Raw genomic sequence first — 27,756 nt, 5'->3', positions numbered from 1 at the left:
CAAAATGAAATACTGCAATCGTGCACAAATCGAGGATGATTTGAGGCTATGTTTATCAGACATTGCACCAAGAATTGAGGATCTTTGCAAGGCAGACTCAGGTCTCACATTAACATTCCCTACCTGCAAGCTTCTGTAAAACATGCAGATGATATGCCTATTATTAGGCCTAGTAATAATAACAATAATAAAGCATAAATTCATATCAGAGGTCTAGTGCCAATTCCCAGTTATAGCAATAGCCTAGTAATGATAATAGGCCTACTGAAAATAATGTTAATAATAATAATAATAATAATAATAATAATAATAATAATAACAGCAAAACATGTAACCTCATAATTATATAGCTATAGCCTAGTAATGATAATAGGCCTACCACTACTCATAATAATAATAGTAATGCCTGCAAGCTCACATTAGAAGTCTGATGCTACTTCCAGTTGTTAGGGTTTTGCTGGGAATCGAACCTGGGTCACTGATCCAGCAAACCCCCACTAGGCCACCAGGGGAATGACTGAAGTGCAGAGGCGTGAGGCGAAAGTAGAGTATCAAAAAAAAGAAGTTTATTTACGCTATATACACTATATACAATCCAGGGCAAAAAAACAAAAAGTATAATCCAATGCTGAGAAGACAAAGGGAAAAATAAAAAATCCAACAATTCAAAGTCCAAAAAAAAGGAAAAGGCAAAAATGCAAAATGCTCAGAAGATCCAAAAGTACAAAGTTCAAAGAAAGCAAAAAATATCAAAAACACAAGGGCACAGGCAAGGTACATGGGACAGAGGAAACTAGCACTAGATATCATAGCATAAAGACTCCGTGACTAAGGAACAAACAGAGGAGTATTTATACACAAAATAAATTGAACACAGGTGACGATAATGAAGACAAACAGGTAATCAACACAAACACAACACAGGAACAGTGGCGGCCTCTAGAGGCCAAAACAAACATGACAAGAAAAGGAAATAACAGCGGCCTCTAGAGGCCAAAACAGTCCCAGTCCTAACAGGACCCCCCCCCCCCCCCCCAGGAGCGTCTCCTAACATTCCCAGGGCGATCCGGATGGGCCGAATGGAAGTCCCGACAAAGTTCCTTATCTAAAATGTCCCAGGCGGGGACCCAACAGCGTTCCTCAGGGCCATAGCCCTCCCAGTCCACCAGATATTGAAGCCCGCCACGGACCCGGCGGGAGTCCAGCAGACGGCGCACAGTGAACACAGTCTGACCCTGGAAGATGTGGGGGGCAGGGGATTCCTAGGGGCAGGGGCATACGTGGACGACAGTACGGGCCGCAACAGGGAAACATGGAATGTAGGGTTGATCCTAAGAGTTCATGGTAACTGGAGCCGGTAGGAGACAGGGTTCACCCTGCGCACAACTTTGAAGGGGCCAATGTAGTGAGGAGCAAGTTTGCGGTTCTCCACCCGCAGTGGAAGGTCCTTGGTGGACAGCCAAACCCGCTGCCCCAGGTGGAAAACGTGGGCAGGCCTTCTATGGCGGTTGGCCTGAATCTGGTTGGACCTGGAAGTCTGGATGAGGGTCCTCCTGACCTTGTTCCAGGTCTTGCGACACCGTCTCATGTACTGATTGACTGAGGGCACCCCAGCATCCTCCTCCTGGTCCGGAAACAGAGGTGGCTGGAACCCGAACTGGCACTGAAACGGTGATAACCTGGTGGCCGATGACTGCAGGGTGTTGTGAGCGTACTCTGCCCATGGCAGCCAGGTGCTCCATGTAGTCGGGTTATCCATCGCCAGGCCTCGCAGGGTGGTTTCCAGGTCCTAGTTGAGCCTCTCTGTCTGGCCATTGGACTGGGGTGGAACCCAGAGGAGAGGCTGGCAGTGGCTCCGATAAGCTTGCAGAACCTGCACCACACTTGGGAGGAGAACTGGGGCCCCCGGTCTGAGACGATGTCCTGCGGGAGACCAAAGACTCGGAAGACATGAGTGAAAATGAGTTTGGCTGTTTCAAGAGCAGAAAGGAGTTTGTACAGTGGTATGAAGTGGCAGGCCTTAGAGAATCTGTCAACTATTACCAAAATGACAGTGTTACCTTGTGAGTCTGGAAGGCCCGTGATAAAGTCGACCGCCACATGAGACCAGGGATGCTGGGGAATAGGCAGAGGGTGCAGGAGGCCCTGGGGATGCTGTCATGGATTCTTGCTTCTGGTGCACACTTCGCAGGACAGGATGAATGACTTCACCTCCTTCTCCATGCTTGGCCACCAGAAGCATCTTTTCAAGAAGTCCAGGGTCCTCCGGGCTCCTGGGTGGGCGGTGAGAGGGGATGAATGACCCCACTGGAGAACCTTGGCCCGGGCTTGACGAGGGATGTACAAGAGGCCCAGTGGCCCTGTCCCAGGACCGGGGTCCTGGCATTGAGCTCGTCGGACGACCTCCTCGACACCCCAGCGGACAGGGGCCACAATCCGGGACACAGGGATAATAGGCCCGACTTCACTCTCCCTGTTAGTGGCAGAGAACAGCCTGGACAGTGCGTCAGGTTTGGTGTTCTTGGAGCCGGGGTGGTACGATAGGGTGAAGTCAAAACGACTGAAAAACAGGGCCCACCTAGCCTGTCGTGGGTTCAGCCTCTTGGCTTGCTGGAGGTACTCCAGGTTCTTGTGGTCCGTCCAAACCAGGAATGGATGTTGCGCTCCCTCCAGCCAGTGCCTCCACTCCTCAAGGGCCAGTTTGACTGCTAGCAGTTCTTGATCCCCCACATCGTACCGGGACTCCGCAGGGCTCAGGCGGTGGAAGAAGTATGTGCAGGGGTGCAACTTTCCTTCTGAACGTTGAGAGAGCACCGCGATGAATGGTTGGGAGGTGTCTGGAAGGACCAGAATGGGTGCCGTGCAGAAGCGGTGCTTGAGGTCTTTAAACGCCTTTTCCGCCTGAGGAGACCAGACATAAGATCCATCAGTCCCTTTGGTGAGATCTGACATGGGTGCTGCTATGGAACTGAAGTTCCTGACGAACTTGCGGTAAAAGTTAGCAAATCCTATGAACCGCTGCACCTCCTTGACAGACTTGGGAGTGGGCCAGTCCCGGACGGCCAGGGTCTTGGCTGGGTCCATTTGGAGTTGTCCTGTCCGAACAATAAATCCCAGGAAGGAGAGCTTGGGGACATGAAATTCGCATTTCTGGGCCTTCGCAAACAGATTGTTCCATAGCAGCCTCTGGAGAACCTGGCAGACATGGTGGCGGTGCTCCTGCAAGGTCTTGGAAAATACCAAGATGTCGTCGAGGTAGATAAAAACGTACTGGTTGATCATGTCCCTCAAGACGTCATTGATTAGGGCCTGAAAAACTGCTGGTGCGTTGGTGAGTCCGAAGGGCATCACCTGGTACTCGTAGTGCCCTGACGGGGTGTTAAAGGCAGTCTTCCACTCGTCTCCCTGTCGGATACGGATGAGGTGGTATGCGTTCTGTAGGTCCAACTTGGTGAAGACGGTGGCGCCTTAGAGCAGGTCGAATGCTGTGGACATCAGCGGAAGGAGATAGCAGTTGCGCACAGTGATCTTGTTCAGGCCCCTGTGTTCCATACGTGGTCGGAGCCCCCCATCCTTCTTGCCGACAAAGAAGAAGCCGGCACCAGCAGGTGAGGTGGAGGGTCGAATGAACCCAGAGACCAGGGCATCCTTGAGGTATTCCTCCATGGCCTTATGTTCTGGCTGAGAGAGGGAGAACAGTCTGCCCCAAGGAGGGGTAGTCCCAGGGAGCAAGTCGATGGCACAGTTGTAGGCACGGTGTGGAGGAAGAATGGTGGTCCTGCTTTTGTTAAAGACTTATTTGAGGTCCCAGTACTCTGTGGGAACTTGAGATAACTTGGTGAGATCAGGAGGCTTGGCAGGAGACACAGGAGAGCTAGAGAGCAGACAACAGGCATGGCATGCAGGACCCCATTCCACAACCTGGCTTGTTACCCAGTCTATATGAGGGTTGTGGCAGGTAAGCCAAGGAAGGCCTAGAATCACCGGGAACTCTGGTGAGTGAATAAGGTGCAGGGATATTTCTTCTTTGTGAGCTTGAGACTGGAGAAAGACTGGAGAAGTAACTTGGGTGACTCTTCCATCACCTAAAGCTTGGCCATCGAGGGCAGACACAGACAGAGGGATTTCAAGAGGAGCAGTCGGGACATTGACACTTTGGGCAAAGTGAACATCCATAAAGTTTCCAGCCGCCCCGGAGTCTAACAAGGCTTGACAAGAGTGGACGGACTCACCCCAGGAGATGGAGACCGGGATGTAGACTCCTTGGCCAGGGAGTTCAGGAGAGAAGATAGGCCCCGTCACAACCCTCCCTCGGCTGGTCGGGGCGGTCCTTTTCCCGAGAGCTCGGGACATGATGCTCGGAAATGGCCAGGCTTGCCACAGTAGATGCAGCACTTGTCCCTCCTTCTGCGCTCCCTCTCAGCTGCGGAGAGACGAGTACGGCCAACTTGCATGAGCTCTGGACAGTCACTGGAGGAGGTAGACAGGCTCCAGGTCGAGGCAGTGAGGCCGGGGAAGCTCAGGACTCGGCGGCGCTCTCTAATCCTGTTGTCAAGATGAGTAGAATGTGAGATCAGAGTTTCGAGGTCACTTGGGCATCCGATAGAGGCCAGGCTGTCTTTGATGGGGTCAGACAAACCATGGTGAAAGGCTGAAACCAGGGCTGCTTCGTTCCATCCGTCCGGAACGCGATGGCGTAGTCCTTGACGCTTCCTTCTTGCCAGATGGACATGAGCTTCCTGGCTGCATCTTTACTGATGTCCACCTGATCGAAGACCCGAAGCATCTCTTCTGTAAACAGTTCGAAATCAGAGCACTCGGGTCCCCGTCTCTGCCAGATAACTGTTGCCCAAGCTCGTGCCTTACCAGCTAACAAGGTTATCACAAAGGCAATCTTGCGGCGATCCATAGTGTAGGTGGTAGGCTGGAGCTCAAAGGTGAGTTGGCACTGGGTAAGGAACTCCCGGCACTCACCGTGCTTGCCGTCATACCTATGTGGTGCAGGAAGGCTGGGTTCGCGAGGTGAAGGAGACAGCGTGGTGGGAGGCACTGGAGCGGGAGCAGGATGAGGAGATGCGGGCAGAGGAGTCAGCTGTGCCAGGGTTTTCCCAATTTGCTGAAGCAGTACCTCGTGGCAAGCAAGGGCCTCACGTTGGCTTGCGAGCATTCATCCATGAGTGTCCATGGTTGCTCCGAAGCGTGTTTTGCCCTGAAGGTTGGCCGGGTAGACAGTTGAAGCAGCCTCTGCTGAGTCAGTCATGACGGAGTCTTTCTGTTAGGGTTTTGCTGGGAATCGAACCCGGGTCGCTGGTGTAGTGATCCAGCAAACCCCCACTAGGCCACCAGGGGAATGACTCAAGTGCAGAGGCGTGAGGCGAAAGTAGAGTGTAAAAAAAAACAGTTTATTTACACTATATACACTATATATAATCCAGGGCAAAAAACCAAAAAGTATAATCCAACGCTGAGAAGACAAAGGGAAAAATAAAAAATCCAACAATTCAAAGTCCAAAAAAAAAATTAAAAGGCAAAAATGCAAAATGCTCAGAAGATCCAAAAGTACAAAGTTCAAAGAAAGCAAAAAATATCAAAAACACAAGGGCACAGGCAAGGTACATGGGACAGAGGAAACTAGCACTAGACAGCATAGCATAAAGACTCCGTGACTAGGGAACAAACAGAGGAGTATTTATACACAAAATAAATTGAACACAGGTGACGATAATGAAGACAAACAGGTAATCAACACAAACACAAAACACAGGAACAGTGGCGGCCTCTAGAGGCCAAAACAAACATGACATGAAAAGGAAATAACAGCGGCCTCTAGAGGCCAAAACAGTCCCAGTCCTAACACCAGTTATAACAATAGCCTAGTAATTATGATAGGCCTACCTACCGCTACTGATAATAATAATAATAATAATAATAATAATAATAGTGTGGGCCTAAAAATAATAGTCTATCTATCTATCTATCTATCTATCTATCTATCTATCTATCTATCTATCTATCTATGCAAGGTGGGGGTGGGGCCAGTAAGGGGGGGTGCCGGGAGGAGGGGGGGGCCCAACTGCAATGAACCAGCTTGGGGGGGCAGCTTGAAAATGGTTGAGAACCCCTGATCTAGCCTACCCTTAATAATTCAAAAGTACAGGAAGGAAAACGCAACATTAGGCTTGAGGATTTGGCCATCAATTATTTTTACTTGGTCAAATTTTTTTTCATTTTCTTTCTTTTGTATGTACAAATAGTTACATACATTTTTATACATGTTCGGAATAAAATAAATTCATTCATTCATTCATTCATTCAAAAGTGTGTCTCAGAGACTCATCATATGCCTGCTCCAATGAGAAGTGCCCTAAGGCTTTCCCCAGAGAGGGAGGAGGGCTCTCCCCACTCTCTTTGTCATCATGATGGGTTGCTGATGTGGATGGTCTTGGGACTGCCTCCCCAGCTAACAATTCCCCGGTGACATGCTACTGCAGGATCCACCCTCTACTGTCTGCTTCATTAATGCTTTAAACCCCAGCCAGTCAGTTCCCAGGATCAGTGGGTTAGTGAGGCTCAGACTAACCACTGTCCCCACACTATGTTTTTCTCCCCGAAAGTGAATAGTGATGGGCATTAGTGGATATTTGTATATCACTGTGCACACACTTAACCTTCACCAAACATGCTATACCTCACACTGTATCAGGCTTTGATGTACCAAGCTCTGATGTGTACCCCCTTGAATACTCACAACTATCCTGTACACCCCTACTCAATCAGGGGAAGCCTGTGGTGCATCAGAGATGTGAATCAATCACTCTGCCTCCTTGCAGAAGCACTGATTCCTCACCTTCCCTCTGCACCTACAGACCTGCCCGGGCTTGCTCTTGGTTCTGGTGGGCAGAGATGAGTTCACCTGTGGAGAGAGAAAGGGGGTTAATGGCGGCACAGACACAGAAGGAGAATGGAGAGTGGAAACATGAGGACAGACACGAGTGTGGAGAGCAGATTTTGGGGGAATTGGCCCCCTTTCTGCAGGGCTGGGGTAGGGGAGGGGTGAGGAGAAGGAGGAGGAGAAAATGGAAGAGAGAGAGAGAGGAGAAGTTGGAACAGTGCCTGCTTCTGGAAAAGCTGCAAGAGGGTCTTCAGCCAGTCAGAACGCGTCCTCCAGCGGTATCATTTGGTGCCACCAGATCCATGCTGACATCTTGCTTCGCAGTTGGGCAATGAACTGCTCCAGTGTCATTCGCTTGATGATGGACTCGGTGTTGTGCTCACCAGCCAGCAGCCACTGTTGGCAGGCATCCTGGAGCTGTTGCGTGAATGCAAATGGCTGGCCCACTTAGCCAAATACCAGTGAGCAGAAGTGCTGGTGCTGCTCTTCTGGGTTGTAGCCAACCCGCTGCAGAATGGCTCACTTCAGGTGGGGGGTACTTCAGCATGTTGGTGGCTGGGAGCTGCCAAGCTATGAGCTGGGCTTCCCCCGACAGGAGCAGCAATAGGCGAGCCACCCACTGTGAGGTTGGCCACGAGTTCACCTTTGTGACATGCTCAAACAGCTCAAGGAAGGTGACAGGGTCATCCTGCGGCTCCAACTTGGCCAGGTGGACAGGCACACTGGCCGCAGGGACAACCACTGGAGTACCTGTGGACTGGATCCAGCTCCGGATCACCTTCCGGTCTTCTGCCTGGGCTTTGAGCAGAGCCTGGAAGCATCACCCGTAGTTGACTGGCAGTGCAACAAGGGCATGCTGCTGGTGCTGGAGATTGTGGGCAAGCATTTGCAGGAGCTATCTGACTGGTTTGGACTCCATGGCGGCATTCGTTCCTCGGCCCCAGGTTTCGGCACCAGTGTAACAACTTTCTAACTTGTGGGAAACAGAGGAACTGGAAGCAGACTTCAGAACAGGTGTGTTCTTTTTTTATTTCTCACTTTGCAGTGGCAACTAACACACATACATAAGCACACACGTGGGGTGATGCATCTCTCTCTCATTCCTGACTGTCTAAAAGACACACAGAGACACACGTTAATAGACAGCCAGTGATTTGACACCGGTGCACCTCATCACATATTACCTGCTGGTTCAACCTGCCTCCTCACCATTCACAGCTGACACTCGACCACACCCCTGCTGCCACAGTGGTTTTGCATTGTCTTGTTGAAACAACCCTGGACAAGATGTTGCCTTGAAGGCAGAACATGTTGCCACAAAATCTCAATGTACTTTTCTGCATTAATGCTGCCATTAGGTAATATGTACAGTGGTGCTTGAAAGTTTGTGAACCCTTTAGAATTTTCTATATTTCTGCATAAATGTGACCTAAAACATCATCAGATGTTCACACAAGTCCTAAAAGTAGATAAAGAGAACCGAATTAAACAAATGAGACAAAAATATTATAACTGGTCATTTATTTATTGAGGAAAATGATCCAATATTACATATCTGTGACTGGCAAAAGTATGTAAACCTCTAGGATTAGCAGTTAATTTGAAGGTGAAATTAGAGTCAGGTGTCTTCAATCAATGGGATGACATCCAGGTGTGAGTGAGCACCCTGTTTTATTTAAAGAACAGTGATCTTTCAAAGTCTGTTCTTCCCAACATGTTTGTGGAAGTGTATCATGGCACAAACAAAGGAGATTTCTGAGGACCTCAGAAAAAGCGTTGTTGATGCTCATCAGGCTGGAAAAGGTTACAAAACCATCTCTAAAGAGTTTGGACTCCACCAATCCACAGTCAGATTGTGTACAAATGGAGGAAATTCAAGACCATTGTTACCCAGGAGTGGTCGACCAACAAAGATCACTCCAAGAGCAAGGCGTGTAATAGTCGGCAAGGTCACAAAGGAGCCCAGGGAAACTTCTAAGCAACTGAAGGCCTCTCTCACATTGGCTAATGTTAATGTTCATGAGTCACCATCAAGACAACACTGAACAATGGTGTGCATGGCAGGGTTGCAAGGAGAAAGCCACTGCTCTCCAAAAAGAACATTGCTGCTCATCTGCAGTTTGTGAAAGATCACGTGGACAAGCCAGAAGGCTATTGGAAAAATGTTTTGTGGACGGATGAGACCAAAATAGAACTTTTTGGTTTAAATGAGAAGTGTTATGTTTGGAGAAAGGAAAACACTGCATTCCAGCATAAGAACCTTATCCCATCTGTGAAATGTGTTGGTGATAGTATCATGGTTTGGGCCTATTTTGCTGCATCTGGGCCAGGACGGCTTACCATCGTTGATGGAACAATTAATTCTGAATTATAACAGCATATTCTAAAGGAAAATGTCAGGACATCTGTCCATGAACTGAATCTCAAGAGAAGGTGGGTCATGCAGCAAGACCCTAAGCACACAAGTCATTCTCCCAAAGAATGGTTAAAGAAGAATAAAGTGAATGTTTTGGAATGGCCAAGTCAAAGTCCTGACCTTAATCCAATCAAATTTAATGTTGTGGAAGGACCTGAAGTGAGCAGTTCATGTGGGAAATCCCACCAACATCCCAGAGTTGAAATTGTTCTGTACGGAGAAATGGGCTAAAATTCCTCCAAGCCGGTGTGCAGGACTGATCAACAGTTACCAGAAATGTTTAGTTGCAGTTATTGCTGCACAAGGGGGTCACACCAGATACTGAAAGCAAAGGTTCACATACTTTTGCCACTCACAGATATGTAATATTCGATCATTTCCCTCAATAAATAAATGACCAAGTATAATATTTTTGTCTCAGTTGTTTAACTGGGTTCTCTTTATCTACTTTTAGGACTTGTGTGAAAATCTGATTATGTTTTAGGTCATATTTATGCAGAAACAGAAAATTCTAAAGGGTTCACAAGCTTTCAAGCACCACTGTAAGTTACCTTTGCCAAGGGCACTGAAACAACCCCACACCATGACAGACCCTGGCTTTTGGACTTGTTACTGGGAAGAGTCTCGATGGTCCTTTTCATCTTTGGTCTGGTGCACACAGTGTCCATTTCTTACAAAGTGGCGCATGCGCATTCTCTGCTACACACTTCCTGGTTTCCAAGTTGTTTGCAACGAGTCTTTTTTCCACGAGTGTTGACATTAATCACTAATCTTTTTTATTTTTCCTACAAATAATTTTCCAGTATCCTTTTCATTTTTTATTGCACTTTCGCTTTCCTTTTTGTACTTTCCACTTTTGCTTTCCTTTTTCCATTTTTCCCCTTTTTTAGGGAGAACGCCAAGACCGGAAGCTTTCTTTTTTCTCCTCCTGCGTAAAGACCACAAGCGGAGGCCATCCACATCGGATCTGCTTTAATATCAACAGATACACAGCGGGGCACAGTTAGAGGGGACTGTCTAATTCAGCTCAGAAAAAGCAGTTTTGGCCAATCTGCATTTTCCATTAGAGCTGCACCTGCATGGAACATAATACCATCCCACATCAGAGACATAAATACATATCATACATTCAAATACAATCTAGTTAACCACCAAACATGTCAACACTAAACAGCTTTACACCACTAGCACCTCTACTGATCAGTTGTATCTGGATGTTGCTTTATACCACCACTTCCATGTTAGCCATGTTCTTTCTTTCTTTCTTCTGCTTTTTTTTACCTTCTCTTTCTTCCCCCTATCGGGCGGCACGGTGGTGTAGTGGTTAGCATGGTCACCTCACTGCAAGAAGGTTCTGGGTTCGAACCCAGCGGCCGGGGAGGGCCTTTCTGCATGGAGTTTGCATTTTCTCCCCATGTCTGCGTAGGTTTCCTCCGGGTGCTCTGGTTTCCCCCACAATCCAGAGACATGCAGTTAGGTTGACATGGGGTGGCCTTGGGCTGAGGTGCCTTTGAGCAAGGTACCTGACCCCTGACTGCTCCCCGGGCACTCTGGTGTGGCTGCCCACTGCTCTGAGTGTGTGCGTGTGTTCACTGCTTCAGATGGGTTAAATGCAGAGGATGAATTTCACTGTACTTGAAGTGTGCATGTGACGAATAAAGGTTTCTTCTTCTTTACTGTCCTTACTGTAATTGTATGTTTTATGTGGTAAGTGTCTTTTTACCTATTATTTTTACCATAATGTATGTGTAGTTTATGTATACTGATTCTTTTAATATGCATCTGACCTTTTAACACTGGTCCATGGACAACAGATGTAAAATTGACATTTTGGCTAATTCTGGCACATTTACATTTTATGTTTATTAATGTGGACTGTCCATGTCAAATAAACTTCATAAAAAAACAGGTCCTCGATTAAGGTACGTGAATCTTTTCATCATGGCACACCTTCAGCTTGTTCAGTGTGCTGAGTGCATGATGTTTAGTCATTCTTCCTCCATTGCTAGTGATAGCTTTATTTGTGATAAGTGCAGATTAGTTAGCTCTCTGACGGAGAAGATTGCAGTCCTTGAAGCACATATCCAGGCTTTAGAGAAAGCCAGTGAGAATGAGAACAGTGTAGTTTCTGTAGGGGAAGGTCTGGATGCCCTAGGTGGAGTTAGGAATCCCCCAACTCTGGCACTAGAGCCCTTACAGTGGGGCAAATGGGTGATGACTCGGTGGCATAGGCGTAGAGCCAAAGCTACCGCTGAGGCTTGCCCATGGGAGCACCACTCCTCTCCACGTCATGTGTCAAACAGGTTTGCTCTCCTTAGTGATGCACCCGCTGAGAAACCTGAAAGAGCTCTGGTTATACAGTAGGGGACTCTTTCATACGGCACGTGAAATTAGCTCAGCCTTTAGGGGCACCAGCAGCTTTAGTCAGGTGTATACCAGGAGCCAGGGTGTCAGACATAGCAGGTAATCTTAGGTTTTTAGGCAAGCACAGGTTCTCAAAGATAGTTATCCATGCAGGAGCTAATGATAGATGCCTTCGTCAGTCTGAGGTTACTAAGAGTAACATTGTAGAGGTGTTTAAATTAGTGAAGGCAATGTCCAATGCTGTAGTATGCTCTGGCCCCATCCCGATGCAGTGTGGCAATGCAGCTTACAGCAGGTTATGGTCGCTGATCTGTTGGTTGTCCAGGTGGTGCTCTGAAAACAGTGTGGGCATTATAGATAATTGGGCTAATTTTGAGGGCACTGCTGGCCTGTTAGGGCGGGACAGTTACCATCCCACTCAGGAAGGTGTTGCTCTCATTTCTTGCAGCATAGGTTATAGTCTCAGAACAGGCCTAGTTAATTTCTGACAATCCAGAGCCAAGGCCAGGGAGCAGACGAACAGGCTAAACCAACTGTCTGCTAGCTGCACAGAGTCGTCACTCAGGGTCCACTACATTGAGACTGTGTCTGTTCCCCAAGCTCAACAAAAAAGTAGAAATACTCAGAGTTTGTTCCAGTAACTTCATCAATATAAAATTAGCTCATGCTGACTGTATAGCCCAGTGGTGCCCAACCAGTAGCCCGCGGTCGACCGGTCGCCCGCGGCCTGATCACAAGTCGTCCGCGGGAGGTTTGGGGGGGAAAAGAAAAAAAGGGGGGAAAACGGGAAAAAAAGCAATTTTCGCAACCGCACCGGCTGGCTGTATGTGTGTGCGTGTGCGCATGTGTAGTCTACCAGTGACACGTGCGTTATGGGAAATTGACAGCTGACCCCGGCAGTGGCCTAGCAACAGCAACGGGTTAACATGGCGGAGGGCCCGAGCAAACCGAAACGTCCCAAGACCTATCATTTTCACTCTGAATGGGAGGAAGATTATTTTTTTGTTTATTTTAATAAAGCGCCCATTTGTCTGATCTGCAATGCAAAGGTGGGATTGGCAAAAAAAGCGAATGTTGAGCGTCATTACAAGACGATGCACGCCGGGAAGTACGAGAAGGAATACCCCGCAAAAACCCCTTTACGTGCCGCAAGACTCAAGGAACTGAAAGCACGCCTGTCTGAGCAGCAGGCACAATTCACCAGACCTAATGAACAGTCGAAGGCCGCAACAATTGCTTCATATCGGGCTAGTCACATCCTTGCTAAACACAAGAAGCCATTCAAAGACGGCGAGGCGTGGAAGGAAGGCTTTCTGGAGGCCGCGGATAGCCTATTTGACGGCTTTAAAAATAAAACGGAGATCATGAAGGCGATTAAAGATGTACAAATGTCCCGCAATACCACTACAAAGCGATGTGAGGTAATGGCTGTGGACGTGGAGGAGCAGCTAAGAAAGGACATCGATGCATGTGAATGCTTCTCTCTGCAGTTTGATGAGTCAACTGATATGGTGGATGTGGCTCAGTTATGTGTTTTCATCAGAATGGTTTTCGAAGACATGAGCGCCAGGGAAGAGCTACTGACCATGTTGCCACTAAAAGGACAAACGAGAGGCGAGGATATTTTCAATGCCTTCATGACATTCGCCCGCGAGACAAAACTGCCGCTCTTTAAACTGATTTCTATAACCACTGACGGTGCCCCTGCTATGATAGGCCGCACAAATGGATTTATAGCACTGTGCAAGCAAAGTGAGTCTTTTCCAGACATTCTGAATTATCACTGTATTATCCACCAGCAAGCACTAAGCGGGAAGATCGTTCAAATGAAAGACGTGATGGATATCTGCATGAAGATTTTGTGTTCAGTGCGCGCCAGGAGTCTTCAGAGAAGGCTTTTCCGTGCACATCTGGAGGAAAGCGACGCTGAGCACACCGAGCTGCTGCTTCATACAGACGTCAGGTGGTTAAGCAGAGGGAAGTTTTTAGCCAGATTCACAGAGCTGCTGCCAGAAATCAAGGAATTCTTGAAGCTGTCTAAACATGCAGATTATCATGACAAGCTAAATGACCACCAGTGGCTTTTAGATTTATCTTTCCTCACCGACCTCACCCACGAACTCAATTTGTTGAATGTAGACCTGCAGGGTAAAGATAAAGACGTAGTCCAGATGATGAGTTCTGTGAACACTTTTAAAAGCAAGCTACAGCTCATGTCACGGCGGCTGCAGCAGCGCGACCTGCACACAAACTTTCCAAATATGCATGCTGAACTACAAAGTCAAGGTAAAAGGCTGACGCAACTTGATATTGACCGCTATATGGAGCATGTTCAGAACGTCTCGTCAGAATTTGAGCGGCGTTTTACTGACTTTGCGACCCTCGAACCTGTAGCAACCTACATGTGTAATCCGTTTGGTGCAAATGTTGCTGTTGGTGACATTGCTGACAAAGTCAAATCACTGTTCGATTTGGAACGCGATGCGATTGAAAACGAGATTCTAAAATTGCAAAATGACATTGTCATGAAAGCCAAATCAACATTGGCCCCGCCTGGAAAGCACGCAGCGTTCTGGGAGCTGCTGTTGGATGAGAAATACCCCAATCTCCGAAGATGTGCTTTAAACCTGACAGCTCTTTTTGGTTCCACTTATTTGTGCGAGTGTGCGTTCTCGCACATGAAAATTATAAAGTCCAAGTACCGATCAACAATGACTGACGACCACCTTGTAGCCTGCCTACGCCTTGCAATCAGTACCTACACTCCTGCCTACGAAAAGCTCGCCTCCTCCTCCCAGTGCCAGGTGTCCCACTAGCTGCCTCCGCTCTGCCCAGCGCATCGTCTCACCCAGCCCACAGGTAGGCAGTTATGGCTGTGTGTCTGTCTGTCTGTCTGTCTGTTATTATAAGAAGCGGCTCATTTTTTGGAGGATTGTTGTCTGCTGTCTGTGAATTATGCCAACAGTATTATTCTGCAACGTGTAATGTGGTCTGTGTGTGTCTGTTGTTATAGGAAGCGGCTCATTTGGAGGATTGTCTGCTGTCTGTGGAATTATGCCAATAGTATTGTTCTGCAACGTAATGGACTGTTCTGCAACTTGTAATGGACTTTTCAATTTCTGGCCTGTTCTGCCACCTGCAACTTGTGATGGACTGTTCTTATTATGATTGCATGGCAGTGTTTGTCCAAATCTGTTGTACTTATGTTTTACTGATGTAGGCCTACTTATAAGTCTGTCAACTTGTAGCCTACTTTATGCTTATGTGGACATAAAGTAAAGTGGTAAACAAAGTAGTATTGTGTTGTTGTGAAGTTACTGCAGGCTGGCGACGATGTTTGTGGTTTGAAATGTTGGTATTGGACTGGTAGACCCCGGAGGGGTTGGCTACTGAAAAGTAGACCTCGGGTCAAAAAAGGTTGGGCACCCCTGGTATAGCCACTGTAGGCACCTTTGATCTAAAGGTGGGCTATTAAATATTAGATCTCTTACATCTAAAGCGCAAATGGTTAATGAACTTATTACTGATCAGGAGTTTAATGTATTGTGTTTAACAGAAACATGGATTAAGCCAAATGAATATACAGCATTAAATGAAGCTAGTTGTCCTGGAAACAGTTACATACACCAGCCTCGTCTAACTGGCAGAGGAGGAGGCGGTGTCACGGTTATTTAAAATGATTATCTACAGTAGGTATAACACACAAACCTGGTTATAAATTTAATACATTTGAAGTTCTTCCTATATTACAATGTATGTAGCCTCAAAAAATAAGTCTACCTAGTTAATTCCGTTACTTATTATTTACAGGCCCCCGGGGCCATATTCTGAGTTTCTTTCTGAATTTGCAGATTTTATCTCAGACCTGGTTATTTCCTGAGACAAAGCTTTAGTTGTTGGAGATTTTAATATTCATTTAGATAACCCAGAAGACCCTTTGAAAACAGCGTTTGCATCCATTTAGATTCAGTAGGGGTTAATCAGAGTGTCATAGGACCGACCCATAATGGTGGTCACACCCTCGATCTAATACGAACATTTGGGTTAAACGTAGAAAATATAGTCACACTTCCAGTCTGAAGTTATCTCAGATCATGATCTCTTCTCATTCAAAATATGTCATTCAAAATATATGCACCTCACCACGCTACTGTATTAAACGTACATTCATGTCAACTACTGCACAGAGCTTTATAAATGATCTCCCAGAATTATTAACTTTGATTGGGTCACTATCAGCCCCTGTAGAACTTGATCAGGCAACTGAATGCTTAGAGTCAACGTTCCACTCTACTTTAGATAATGTAGCTCCTCTTAAAAGGAAAATGATCTGATAAAAAATTAGCACCTTGGTATAATGATGACACTCACACTTTAAAACAGCTCCCTCAAAAATTGGAACGTAAATGGCATCAAAGAAAATTGGTAGCGTTCAAATTAGCGTGGAAGGAGAGCTTCCTGATGTATAGAAAAGCTCTTAGTGCTGCTAGATCAACATATCTCTCCTCCCTAATAGAAGATAACAAAAATAATCCTAGATTCCTATTTAATACTGTAGCAAAATTAACCAGGAATAAGTCCTCTATAGACACATGCACACCTACAGTATGTAGTAGCAATGACTTCATGAATTTTTTTCATGACAAAATTGAGAATATCCGACAAAAAATTCAAACTACTAATTTAAGGTCAGACAATGTAAGTGACCCTGTAGTTAACAATATGACTGTATCAGATCAGCAATTAGAATGTTTTACTCCCCTTAGAGAAATTGAATTACTTTCATTAATCTCCGCATCTAAAGCCTCAACTTGTGTACTAGATCCCTTACCTACATGTCTATTCAAACAGATAATACCTGAAGTAATTGAACCACTTCTAAAAATAATAAATTCTTTTCTTAGGATCGGCTATGTACCCAAATCCTTTAAACTAGCAGTTATCAAACCCCTGATTAAAAAAACGGACCTTGATCCCTGTCAGCTGTCCAATTATCGGCCAATATCAAACCTCCCCTTCATCTCCAAGATCCTTGAAAAAGCTGTGTCACAGCAGTTATGCTCATATTTACATAGGAATAACATCCATGAAATGTATCAGTCAGGATTTAGACCTCATCATAGCACAGAGACAGCTCTGGTTAAAGTAGTAAAGGACCTACTGTTGGCGTCTGATCAGGGCTGTGTCTCGCTACTTGTGTTGCTTGACCTTAGTGCAGCATTTGATACCATTGATCATTCCATTCTTCTGGATAGACTAGAAAATGTTGTGGGAGTTAAGGGAATGGCCCTCTCCTGGCTCAGACCTTATTTAACTGATCGCTATCAGTATGTTGATGTAAATGGTGATTTTACTGGACACTGAGGTAAAGTTTGGTGTTCCACAAGGTTCTGTCTTGGGTCCACTGCTTTTTTCTTTATATATGTTACCTCTGAGTGATATTATTCATAAACATTGTATTAGTTTCCACTGTTATGCTGATGACACAGTTGTATGTTTCTGCAAAACCAGATGAGAGACACCAGCTTCATAGAATTGAGGAATGTGTAAAGGACATTAGACACTGGATGCTTATTAACTTCCTTTTGCTGAACTCTGACAAGACTGAAGTACTTGTACTAGGACCACATGCTGCTAGAAGTAAGTTTTCTGATTACATAGTAACTCTGGATGGCCTTTCTGTTTCTTCACATGCAGCAGTAAAAGACCTCGGGGTGATTATTAACCCCAGTCTTTCATTTGAAACTCATATTGATAACATTACCCAGATAGCTTTCTTTCATCTCAGAAATATTGCTAAGATAAGAAATTTAATGTCACTACATGATGCAGAAAAACTAGTTCATGCTTGTGTTACCTCCAGGTTGGATTATTGTAATGCCTTACTGTCTGGATGTTCCAATAAGTGCATAAACAAGCTCCAGTTAGTTCAAAATGCAGCAGCAAGAGTCCTTACTAGAACTAGAAAATATGACCACATCACCCCTGTCTTATCCACACTGCACTGGCTCCCAATCAAATTTTGTATTGATTATAAAATACTACTATTGACCTTCAAAGCACTGAATGGTCTCACACCACAGTACCTGAGCAAACTTCTGGACCTTTATGACCCACCACACCTACTTAGATCAAAAGGTACAGGCTATCTGCTGGTACCTCATATAGTTAAGGCTACATCAGGGGGCAGAGCCTTTTCTTACAAAGTCCCACAGTTATGGAACAGCCTTCCAAGTAGTGTTTGGGAATCAGACACAGTCTCAGCATTTAAGTCTAGGCTGAAAACATATCTGTTTAATCAAGTTAATGGTGTTTATGAGGTAAAGGTGTAGATCTGGAGGGCCTCAGACATAGAGTGTTTTGGTAAACTGGGATGTATGGATGTTGTCAGTCCCCCACTCACTTGCTCACTCGAGTTTGTTGAGGGTGTAGTGGCTGGCTGCTTTATGTCCTGGGGCTCCCTCATGCCTGTGTTACCTTCTGGCTCTCCCTTTTTAGTTATGCTGTCATAGTTAGTTTTACCGGAGTCCCTGCTTGTACTCAGTGCAAAATGTATACTGTACCTACTTATTCAGGTGACATTGGGCATACTTAACAACCTGTGTTTTGTCTCTCTTCTCCCCCCCCCCCATCTGTCACTCTGAGTTACTGTACATGTCAATCCTGGGATCGAGGTGCTGACCTCTTCTGCTCCTCGGACCTGCCTGATCCATCCTGATGCCCTATGTCTGTTTGGAGTCTCATCACATTGCTCCTGTGGAGGATGGCCCCATATGGACAGTTGAAAGTCACACTTGGAAGACGCTCTGGACACTTACAGTAATGCTTTTGTGGCTGAGAACTACAGTTGGCTTGCTAACTTTGGGACTGCGGTTGTCATGAGCAGTTTTGCACTCAAGTTTCCATTAATGAGTTATAACATCAACAAAACTGACTTCATGTTAAAACTGTTAATGTTATAGTCATGTTGTCTGTTGTTGTCCAGGTGAGGATTGATTCCCTTTTGGGTCTGGTTCCTCTCGAGGTTTCTTCCTTATGTCATCTGGGGGAGTTCTTCCTTGCCACCGTCACCATGGGCTTGCTCATTGGGGATAGATTAGGGTTAAAATTGGCTCATGTCTTGGGATATCTCATCTCATCTCATTATCTCTAGCCGCTTTATCCTTCTACAGGGTCGCAGGCAAGCTGGAGCCTATCCCAGCTGACTACGGGCGAAAGGCGGGGTACACCCTGGACAAGTCGCCAGGTCATCACAGGGCTGACACATAGACACAGACAACCATTCACACTCACATTCACACCTACGGTCAATTTAGTGTCACCAGTTAACCTAACCTCCATGTCTTTGGACTGTGGGGGAAACCGGAGCACCCGGAGGAAACCCACGTGGACACGGGGAGAACATGCAAACTCCACACAGAAAGGCCCTCGCCGGCCCCAGGGCTCGAACCCAGGACCTTCTTGCTGTGAGGCGACAGCGCTAACCACTACACCACCGTGCCGCCGGCTCATGTCTTGGGTCATTCAGATTCTGTAAAGCTGCTTTGGGACAATGTCTGTGTTAAAACCTCTATACAAACAAACTTGACTTGACTTGACAAAAAAAGACCTTGAATACTGATTCCTCTGACAATACACATTTCCATTATGTGATGCTCCATCCCAGATGCCTCCAAGCCCAGCGAAATCAACAGCCCTTCTGGACACAGTTAACATCAGTCTTCTTTTTTGAACAATAAGGTTTAACTGGCATTTCTGGATGTATCTCTGTAGTGTCATGCTTGACAAAGGTTTGCCAAAGTAATACTGAGGCCATCTGGTTATATCAGCTATAGATGAATGACGGTTCTTGATGCAGTGCCGTCTGAGGGATCAGAGATCACATGTGTTCAGCTTAGGCTTGTGCCCTTGCTCTTTACTCACCAAAATTTCTCCAGATTCCTTGAATCGTTTAATGATTTTATTCACCATAGAGGGTAAAATATCCCACTGCTTTTGTATCTTTCTTTCAGGAACATTGTTTTTAAACATTTCAGTAATTTTCTTTTGCATTTATTCACAAATTGGAGATCTTCAACCCATCTGTGCTCCTCAAAGACTAGGCCTTTCCTCGATACTGGTTTTCTCCCAAATCATGATTATAATCACCTGTTGACATCACCGGTTTCCATCCATCCATCCATCCATCCATCCATCCATCCATCCATCCATCCATTATCTGTAGTCGCTTATCCTGTTCTACAGGGTATCACCTGTTTCAAATCACATCATAATTTAATTATTTTACCTCATTACTCGCCTGAAATTGCCCCGTCCTAACTTTGTTTGGAATGTTTTACAGGCCTGAAATGCAGGAATGGATGTATATTGATAAATGAGGTTGACGAGACAAAACTTGAAGTATCTTGGGTTCATGCTGTCTGCAATGAAATACAAGTCAAAGTAAATTTAGAAATCACTGTTTCTTTTTTTAATTTGCATTTTCCATCCCATCCCAACTTTTTCTGATTTGGGGTTGTATTTAAAATTTTATTTAAAAAGGTTTTTATTTGTATAAATGACTCACATGCTTATCTAACATTTTCCTCAGACATACTATTCCCACCCCATGGTAGCTGCTGCTGTCATTATTCACCTGGCTGCAGATGGGACCATCTACAGTGATCAGACGCAGAACAATGTCACCGTCCAACTGGTGGACACCAAGGAGCAGCTCCACAATCTTGGTTCGTCTGACTTCAGATTATACGTCTTATACATCTTTATCTTATTATTTACATAACACCATAATTCAGTTAAAATTTTGCTCCTTCATTAACACCGTTCATCACTAATGTGCAGATGAGCCAGTCTCTATGATGATAAGTCTTTACAGTATTTCAAATCTTATGCAGGCGAATGGCGGCTGAGTTGCAGGAACAACCCTCTTGTGATCCCGGTGATTCATGACCTGAGCACGGCTTTCTACAGGACCAAGGCTATTGTGGTCAGCTTCCACTCAGCACTGGTGGCCATTTCTGGAGTGGGTCTGCGTTCCTTTCAGTATTTTGACCCCATCACAATTAGTGGTTGCCAAAGCAATGAGATCTACAACCCAATGGGCCAAAGGTGAGGGTTTCAATGCAACAACAAATTAAATCTCATTCAGAATCAGAGTTCACTGTGATGCTGATTTAACACACACACACACACACACACACACACACACACACAAAGTATACGGTTATACCAGTGAAACCTGTCATACCCAAATGTGTAAACTTAAATGTATCTGATGGTATTCAATGCTGAATCTTGGTAGATAATAATAATAATAATAATAATAATAATAATATTTCTCTCCTACAGTTGTGTGCATTACTCATGTGACACTATTGACTGCCAGAAGCCTATGGTGCATAATGCAGAGATGAAGTGTAGTAGTCCAGGTTACTTCAATGGTGTCCGTTGTACAGTCACCTGCAACCATGGATACACTCTCAAAATCCACAGAGATGACGAAATTATCAAAACACAGGTGCTGCTATTATTTTATGGTCGAGGATGTTTTATCGGGGGGCCCTACCTTTCAATTCCAAATTTTTCAAGCGTATCATTTTGATAAACATATTCAGTAGCATATGCATGAAAACACACATATGGACAGGAACATGCAAGGTATTACACCTACACCACAATAATCTTGCCTCATGCACTAAGCACTTATGGAGTGAGTAGCAATAAAGTTTTATTGATCTCGTGGGTTGGATGGAGCAAGCTATCAGAGAGGAGAGCAGTGCTGGCGCTCAGGCTGGTGGGCTCTGAGCTGCTGCTGGCTTCTCCCCAGGTTTATGTGTTTCTTTCTAAACCACTCTGTTTGAGGAGTCTGAAACCATGGGAACGGTTCATGTGACTCAAATAAAAGCAAGGTTCTAAGGTTCTCCATTCACGAAGCAAGGAAGAGAGAGGGAGGAAAACACACTGGGCAAGCCAAAACTTAGTGAGAGGCAATGCTAAGTTTACACATCATTTCGCAGCATTTAGCTTTACTCCTGGATATGCTGTTTCTTTTTGTTATGCTTACTCTTTTTAATTATTGCTATTGTTTACAATTAAAGGACCATATAGCCTTATGTCATTCACAAATTCAGAACAATCTATATGTACATGGGCCAAAATGTTTTGCTTGGTTGGTTGGTTAGTTTCATACTCATATGAACCATGCATCATAGCAACAGCAAAGGTTGCATTCTTCTAGACATTTAGAGACAAAATAATAAGCACAGGTCTTTTGCATTTCTAGCCAGTTAGTTCCACACAACTGAGGGCATGCAAGTTGGAATGTGAGTATAGTTGCATTGCCGTTTGTTAACATACATGCATTTTCAGGTTTAATGCACGTCCAAAGAGGAAAAAAGACATTGTGTGTCAGAGTTAAAGGAAAATTCTGAGATGTTTTTAACCTGGGCCCTATTTCCCCAATTCTTTAGTTCCAAATATTTACTAGGGACACAAACAATTGAAATCGGTGCAGTATTGAGTTAGAACACTATAACTGGCAACTGCAAAACAGCTATGTGGCAGCAGGGGCGTGGTTGAGTGTCGGCTATGAATGGTAAGGAGTCAGGTTGAACCAAGTTGAACACATGATGAGGTGCACCTGTGTCTAATTACTGGCTGTCTATTGACCTGTGTCTCTGTGTATCTTTTAAACAGCCAGGAACAAGAGAACTGTGATGCCCTGTCGTGTGTTTGTGTAGTGTGTTTATGTGTCGATTACCAGTCACTAAAAAGTGTGAAAATCAAAAGAACACACCTGTTCTGAAGCCTGCTCCTAGTTCCTCTGTTTCCCACAGTCAGAAAATTGTTACACTGGTGCCAAAACCCAGGACTGAGGAACGAACGCCACCATGGAGTCCGAACCAGTCAGAGAGCTCCTCCAAATGCTCGCCAACGACCTCCAGTGCCAGCAAAACACCCTCGTCACGCTGTCAGTAGACCAGGGGTGGTGCTTCTGGGCTCTGCTCAAAACCCAGGCAGAACACTGGCAGGTGATCTGGAGCTGGATCCAGTCAATTGGTGCTCTAGCAGTCATCCCTGCAGCCAGCATTCCTGTCCAGATTGACCATCTTGGTCAAGATGGGGCTGCAGGATAGAGGCCAATGCCTTCCTCAAGCTGTTCAAGTGTGTCACAGTGGTGAGCTTATGGCCAACCTCACAGTGGGTGGCTCACCTATTGCCGCTCCTGATGGGGGAAGCCCAGCTTGTGGCTTAGCAGCTCCCAGCCACCAACATGCTGGTGTACCCCAACCTGAAACGAGCCATCCTACAGTGGGTCAGCCATGGCCCAGAAGAGCAGCACCAGCATTTTTGCTCACTGGCATACGATGAAGTGGGCTGACCATTTGCATTTGCGCAACAGCTCTGGGACACCTGCCGACAGTGGCTGCTGGTAGGCAAATGTGACGTTGAGCCCATCCTACAGTGAGTGACACTGGAGCAGCTTGTTGCCCAGCTGCTGAGTGAGACTTCAGCATGGATCCAGTGTCCCAAAGTGGTGTAACTGGAAGAGGCGGTCCGGCTGGCCGACGACTACCTGATCGCGTTTCTGGGAGCAGGCATCCACACAACTTCTCCTCCGCTCTCTCTCTCACTTTCACTTTCTCCCACTCTCTCCCCTTGCCCCCCACCCCCACCAGTCCTGAGGAAATGGGGTCCAATTCCCCCGAAACCCGCTCCCTGCACTCATGTCTGTTCTTATGTTTCTCCTCTCCCTTCTCCTTCTGTGTCTGTGCCACCATTAACCCCCTCTCTCTATCCACAGGTGAACTCATTCATGCCCACCAGAACCGAGAGCGAGCCTGGGCAGGTCTGTTGGTGTGGAGGGATGGCGGGGAATCAGGATTTCCGCAAGGAGGCGGGGCTACTGATTCACGTCCCTGATGCACCACAGGCTTCCCCTGATCAAGTGGGGCCATATAGGATAGTTGTGATTATTCAAGGGGGTATCATCAGGCACATCAGGCTTTAGTGGATTCTGGTTGGAACCAGACCTCCATGTATCAAAGCCTGATTCAATGCGGGGCACTGGGAAATGCACAATTGGTGACAGTCACATGTGTGCACAATGATATACACAAATATCCACCAATCCAGACTAGTGTGAACGTGTTGCAGTTCTCTGTGTAATTCTTTAAGAATGGTTAATTTTCTGTAAATCAATTCTAGGACACTACCTCAACGTCAGTAGTAAGGAGATTGTCTGTGTTGGTGGCAGAGTCCTTTTTTCTCTTTCTTGGGTTATTCATGTCATCTTCGCATTTCTCCATGAGAACAAAGTACAGTATTTATCAATACATTTTTCCAAATGCTCCACACAGAAATAATTGTGTTTTTGCCATTTTGATATGTGTGGGGAAAAAAAGCCTGAGTCTATCGAATCCACGCGTGTTGTTGTTGGTAGTGTTGTTATTGTTGTTGTTATTCTTGATGTCTAGCAACAGAATGCTGCCATGTTCAATCTCACCTCCTGTTGTCTCACAACATCACAACAACATTACCCCCACAGATATCTACAACCCCGATTCCAAAAAAGTTGGGACAAGGTACAAATTGTAAATAAAAACGGAATGCAATGATGTGAAAGTTTCAAAATTCCATATTTTATTCAGAATAGAACATAGATGACATATCAAATGTTTAAACTGAGAAAATGTATCATTTAAAGAGAAAAATTAGGTGATTTTAAATTTCATGACAACACATCTCAAAAAAGTTGGGACAAGGCCATGTTTACCACTGTGAGACATCCCCTTTTCTCTTTACAACAGTCTGTAAATGTCTGGGGACTGAGGAGACAAGTTGCTCAAGTTTAGGGATAGGAATATTAACCCGTTCTTGTCTAATGTAGGATTCTAGTTGCTCAACTGTCTTCGGTCTTTTTTGTCGTATCTTCCGTTTTATGATGCGCCAAATGTTTTCTATGGGTGAAAGATTTGGACTGCAGGCTGGCCAGTTCAGTACCCGGACCCTTCTTCTACGCAGCCATGATGCTGTAATTGATGCAGTATGTGGTTTGGCATTGTCATGTTGGAAAATGCAAGGTCTTCCCTGAAAGAGATGTCGTCTGGATGGGAGCATATGTTGCTCTAGAACCTGGATATACCTTTCAGCATTGATGGTGTCTTTCCAGATGTGTAAGCTGCCCATGCCACACGCACTAATGCAACCCCATACCATCAAAGATGCAGGCTTCTGAACTGAGCACTGATAACAACTTGGGTCATCCTTCTCCTCTTTAGTCCGAATGACACGGCGTCCCTGATTTCCATAAAGAACTTCAAATTTTGATTCGTCTGACCACAGAACAGTTTTCCACTTTGCCACAGTCCATTTTAAATTAGCCTTGGCCCAGAGAAGATGTCTGCGCTTCTGGATCATGTTTAGATATGGCTTCTTCTTTGAACTATAGAGTTTTAGCTGGCAATGGCGGATGGCACGGTGAATTGTGTTCACAGATAATGTTCTCTGGAAATATTCCTGAACCCATTTTGTGATTTCCAATACAGAAGCATGCCTGTATGTGATGCAGTGCCGTCTAAGGGCCTGAAGATCACAGGCACCCAGTATGGTTTTCCGGCCTTGACCCTTACGCACAGAGATTCTTCCAGATTCTCTGAATCTTTTGATGATATTATGCACTGTTGATGATGATATGTTCAAACTCTTTGCAATTTTACACTGTCGAACTCCTTTCTGATATTGCTCCACTATTTGTCGGCGCAGAATTAGGGGGATTGGTGATCCTCTTCCCATCTTTACTTCTGAGAGCCGCTGCCACTCCAAGATGCTCTTTTTATACCCAGTCATGTTAATGACCTATTGCCAATTGACCTAATGAGTTGCAATTTGGTCCTCCAGCTGTTCCTTTTTTTGTACCTTTAACTTTTCCAGCCTCTTATTGCCCCTGTCCCAACTTTTTTGAGATGTGTTGCTGTCATGAAATTTCAAATGAGCCAATATTTGGCATGAAATTTCAAAATGTCTCACTTTCGACATTTGATATGTTGTCTATGTTCTATTGTGAATACAATATCAGTTTTTGAGATTTGTAAATTATTGCATTCCATTTTTTATTTACAATTTGTTCTTTGGGCGGCACGGTGGTGTAGTGGTTAGCGCTGTCGCCTCACAGCAAGAAGGTCCTGGGTTTGAGCCCCGGGGCCGGCGAGGGCCTTTCTGTGTGGAGTTTGCATGTTCTCCCCGTGTCTGCGTGGGTTTCCTCCGGGTGCTCCGGTTTCCCCCACAGTCCAAAGACATGCAGGTTAGGTTAACTGGTGACTCTAAATTGACCGTAGGTGTGAATGTGAGTGGGAATGGTTGTCTGTGTCTATGTGTCAGCCCTGTGATGACCTGGCGACTTGTCCAGGGTGTACCCCGCCTTTCGCCCGTAGTCAGCTGGGATAGGCTCCAGCTTGCCTGCGACCCTGTAGAAGGATAAAGTGGCTAGAGATAATGAGAATTTGTTCTTTGTCCCAAAGTTTTTGGAATCGGGGTTGTAGAATTATGTGGTAAACAGAAAAGTATGGAGTCTGGAGTACAGTCAGGCTGAAATCCAGGCCCTCAAAAACAACAATGCCATACTCCAATCCACCTTCAAAATGCTCACCAAGCAAATGGTCAATGTAATAAAAGAAAACAGGTTAATGAAAGAAACTATACTTGACATTCAATGTAGAATCATGCGTGATAATATCATTTTATCAGAAATACCCGAAAATCGACAGGACAACCCAGAAAACGCGATCTGAGAATTCATGCACACTGAGCTGAAATTTCCATCAGATGTGGTCAAGAAAATAACTTTCCACCGGGTCCATTGTCTCAGAGCGCAGGGTAAAGGAATCAGTCCTCGCCCTATTATTGTGAAATTTGAACATTTTAAAAACAAAGAACTGATTAAAAGCAAGGGAAAGAGCACAAACGCACAAACTTTGGGCTCAATGACCAATTCCCTAAAGAAATAAACAAATGAAGGAAAAAACCATTCCCAATTATGAAACAGCACTGGGCAAAGGGCAACCACGCATCAATTATCATACTGTAGGCAAACTCTGTGTCAACAGACAACTATTCCGTGACAGCTCTATCACTCTTTGGCTGATTTGATTTCCATAACTGTATCAAAACCTGAATATATACAGTACAAAACCTCCTAATGTGATTTCACAGGTCTGATAGCTTACTCAGCCCTAATGCAACTCTCTACCTTGCTCCCTGTTTTTCACATTTGGCCTTTTCTGCTCTCTCTCTCTTTCTCTCCTACTCTCTCACTCTTTCTTACTCACTCAGTCTATCTCTGTTGTGTATGTACATATGATTACGTCCTCTGTGTTTACGGTATGTATTGTACAGTATGTGTGTTTATATTGTCTGTATGTATGTGTAATGATACAATTTTGTGGATTCATTGGGAGAGGAATGGGTGCAGTAAGAAAGTTTATTTACTTATCATGGGGAAATGTGTTATCGTGAAGCCGTTTTTATTGTGCCGTAACATTGACAACAAATATAAAGATTACGGTACTGATCATCATCATCATCATCATCATCATCAACATCATGATAGCCATGGTGCAGATTATTAGGAAAATTGTGATGAAGAAGGCAATAATTATTATCCCCTGCCCAAACAAAGTTTGGCGGGGGATTTTGAAATGGGTCCGTCTGTCCGGCCGGCCGGTCACGTTTTTGTTTCCGGGCCATATCTTTAAAACTACTGAAGATATCGTCATGAAACTTTGCATACATATCAAGCAACATGTGAACTGGTGCCTTTTGCTATTTTGGATTTTTGATAAAGTGTTTTTCAAATTTTTACATAAAAAATAGATTTTGACTTAGTTTCTAAGAGTTCATTTCCGAAGTATATATCCAAAACTATTCATGATACAGATTTGAAACTTGGTATACATATTAACAAGGTGATGCAGGTGTGCTTTTTCATAGTAAGAAATTTGAGAAATTTAAATGTTTCATGTTTCCATGGAAACTATTTCAGACTTAGTCTCTCAGGTTAGTCTTAGGGGTACGGTAGGTTTTTTTT

At 45.1% G+C, this 27,756-nt stretch overlaps 1 protein-coding gene across 5 annotated transcripts in view; it reads left to right on the top strand.

Moving 5' to 3' along the window:
* pappab (pregnancy-associated plasma protein A, pappalysin 1b) overlaps positions 1 to 27,756 on the top strand; it is a 303,242-nt gene that overhangs the window by 177,094 nt on the left and 98,392 nt on the right. For all 5 annotated transcript variants that reach the window (XM_060906902.1, XM_060906903.1, XM_060906904.1 and 2 more), the window contains exons 12-14: positions 20,263 to 20,398; positions 20,567 to 20,780; positions 21,021 to 21,189. In XM_060906902.1, coding sequence (XP_060762885.1) covers positions 20,263 to 20,398; positions 20,567 to 20,780; positions 21,021 to 21,189 — 519 coding nt within the window. The remainder of the gene's footprint in view (positions 1 to 20,262; positions 20,399 to 20,566; positions 20,781 to 21,020; positions 21,190 to 27,756) is intronic.

This window comes from Neoarius graeffei, chromosome 24, assembly GCF_027579695.1.
Source record: "Neoarius graeffei isolate fNeoGra1 chromosome 24, fNeoGra1.pri, whole genome shotgun sequence".
Lineage (NCBI taxonomy): Eukaryota > Metazoa > Chordata > Actinopteri > Siluriformes > Ariidae > Neoarius > Neoarius graeffei.
This window is presented reverse-complemented; position numbering and strand designations above follow the sequence as displayed.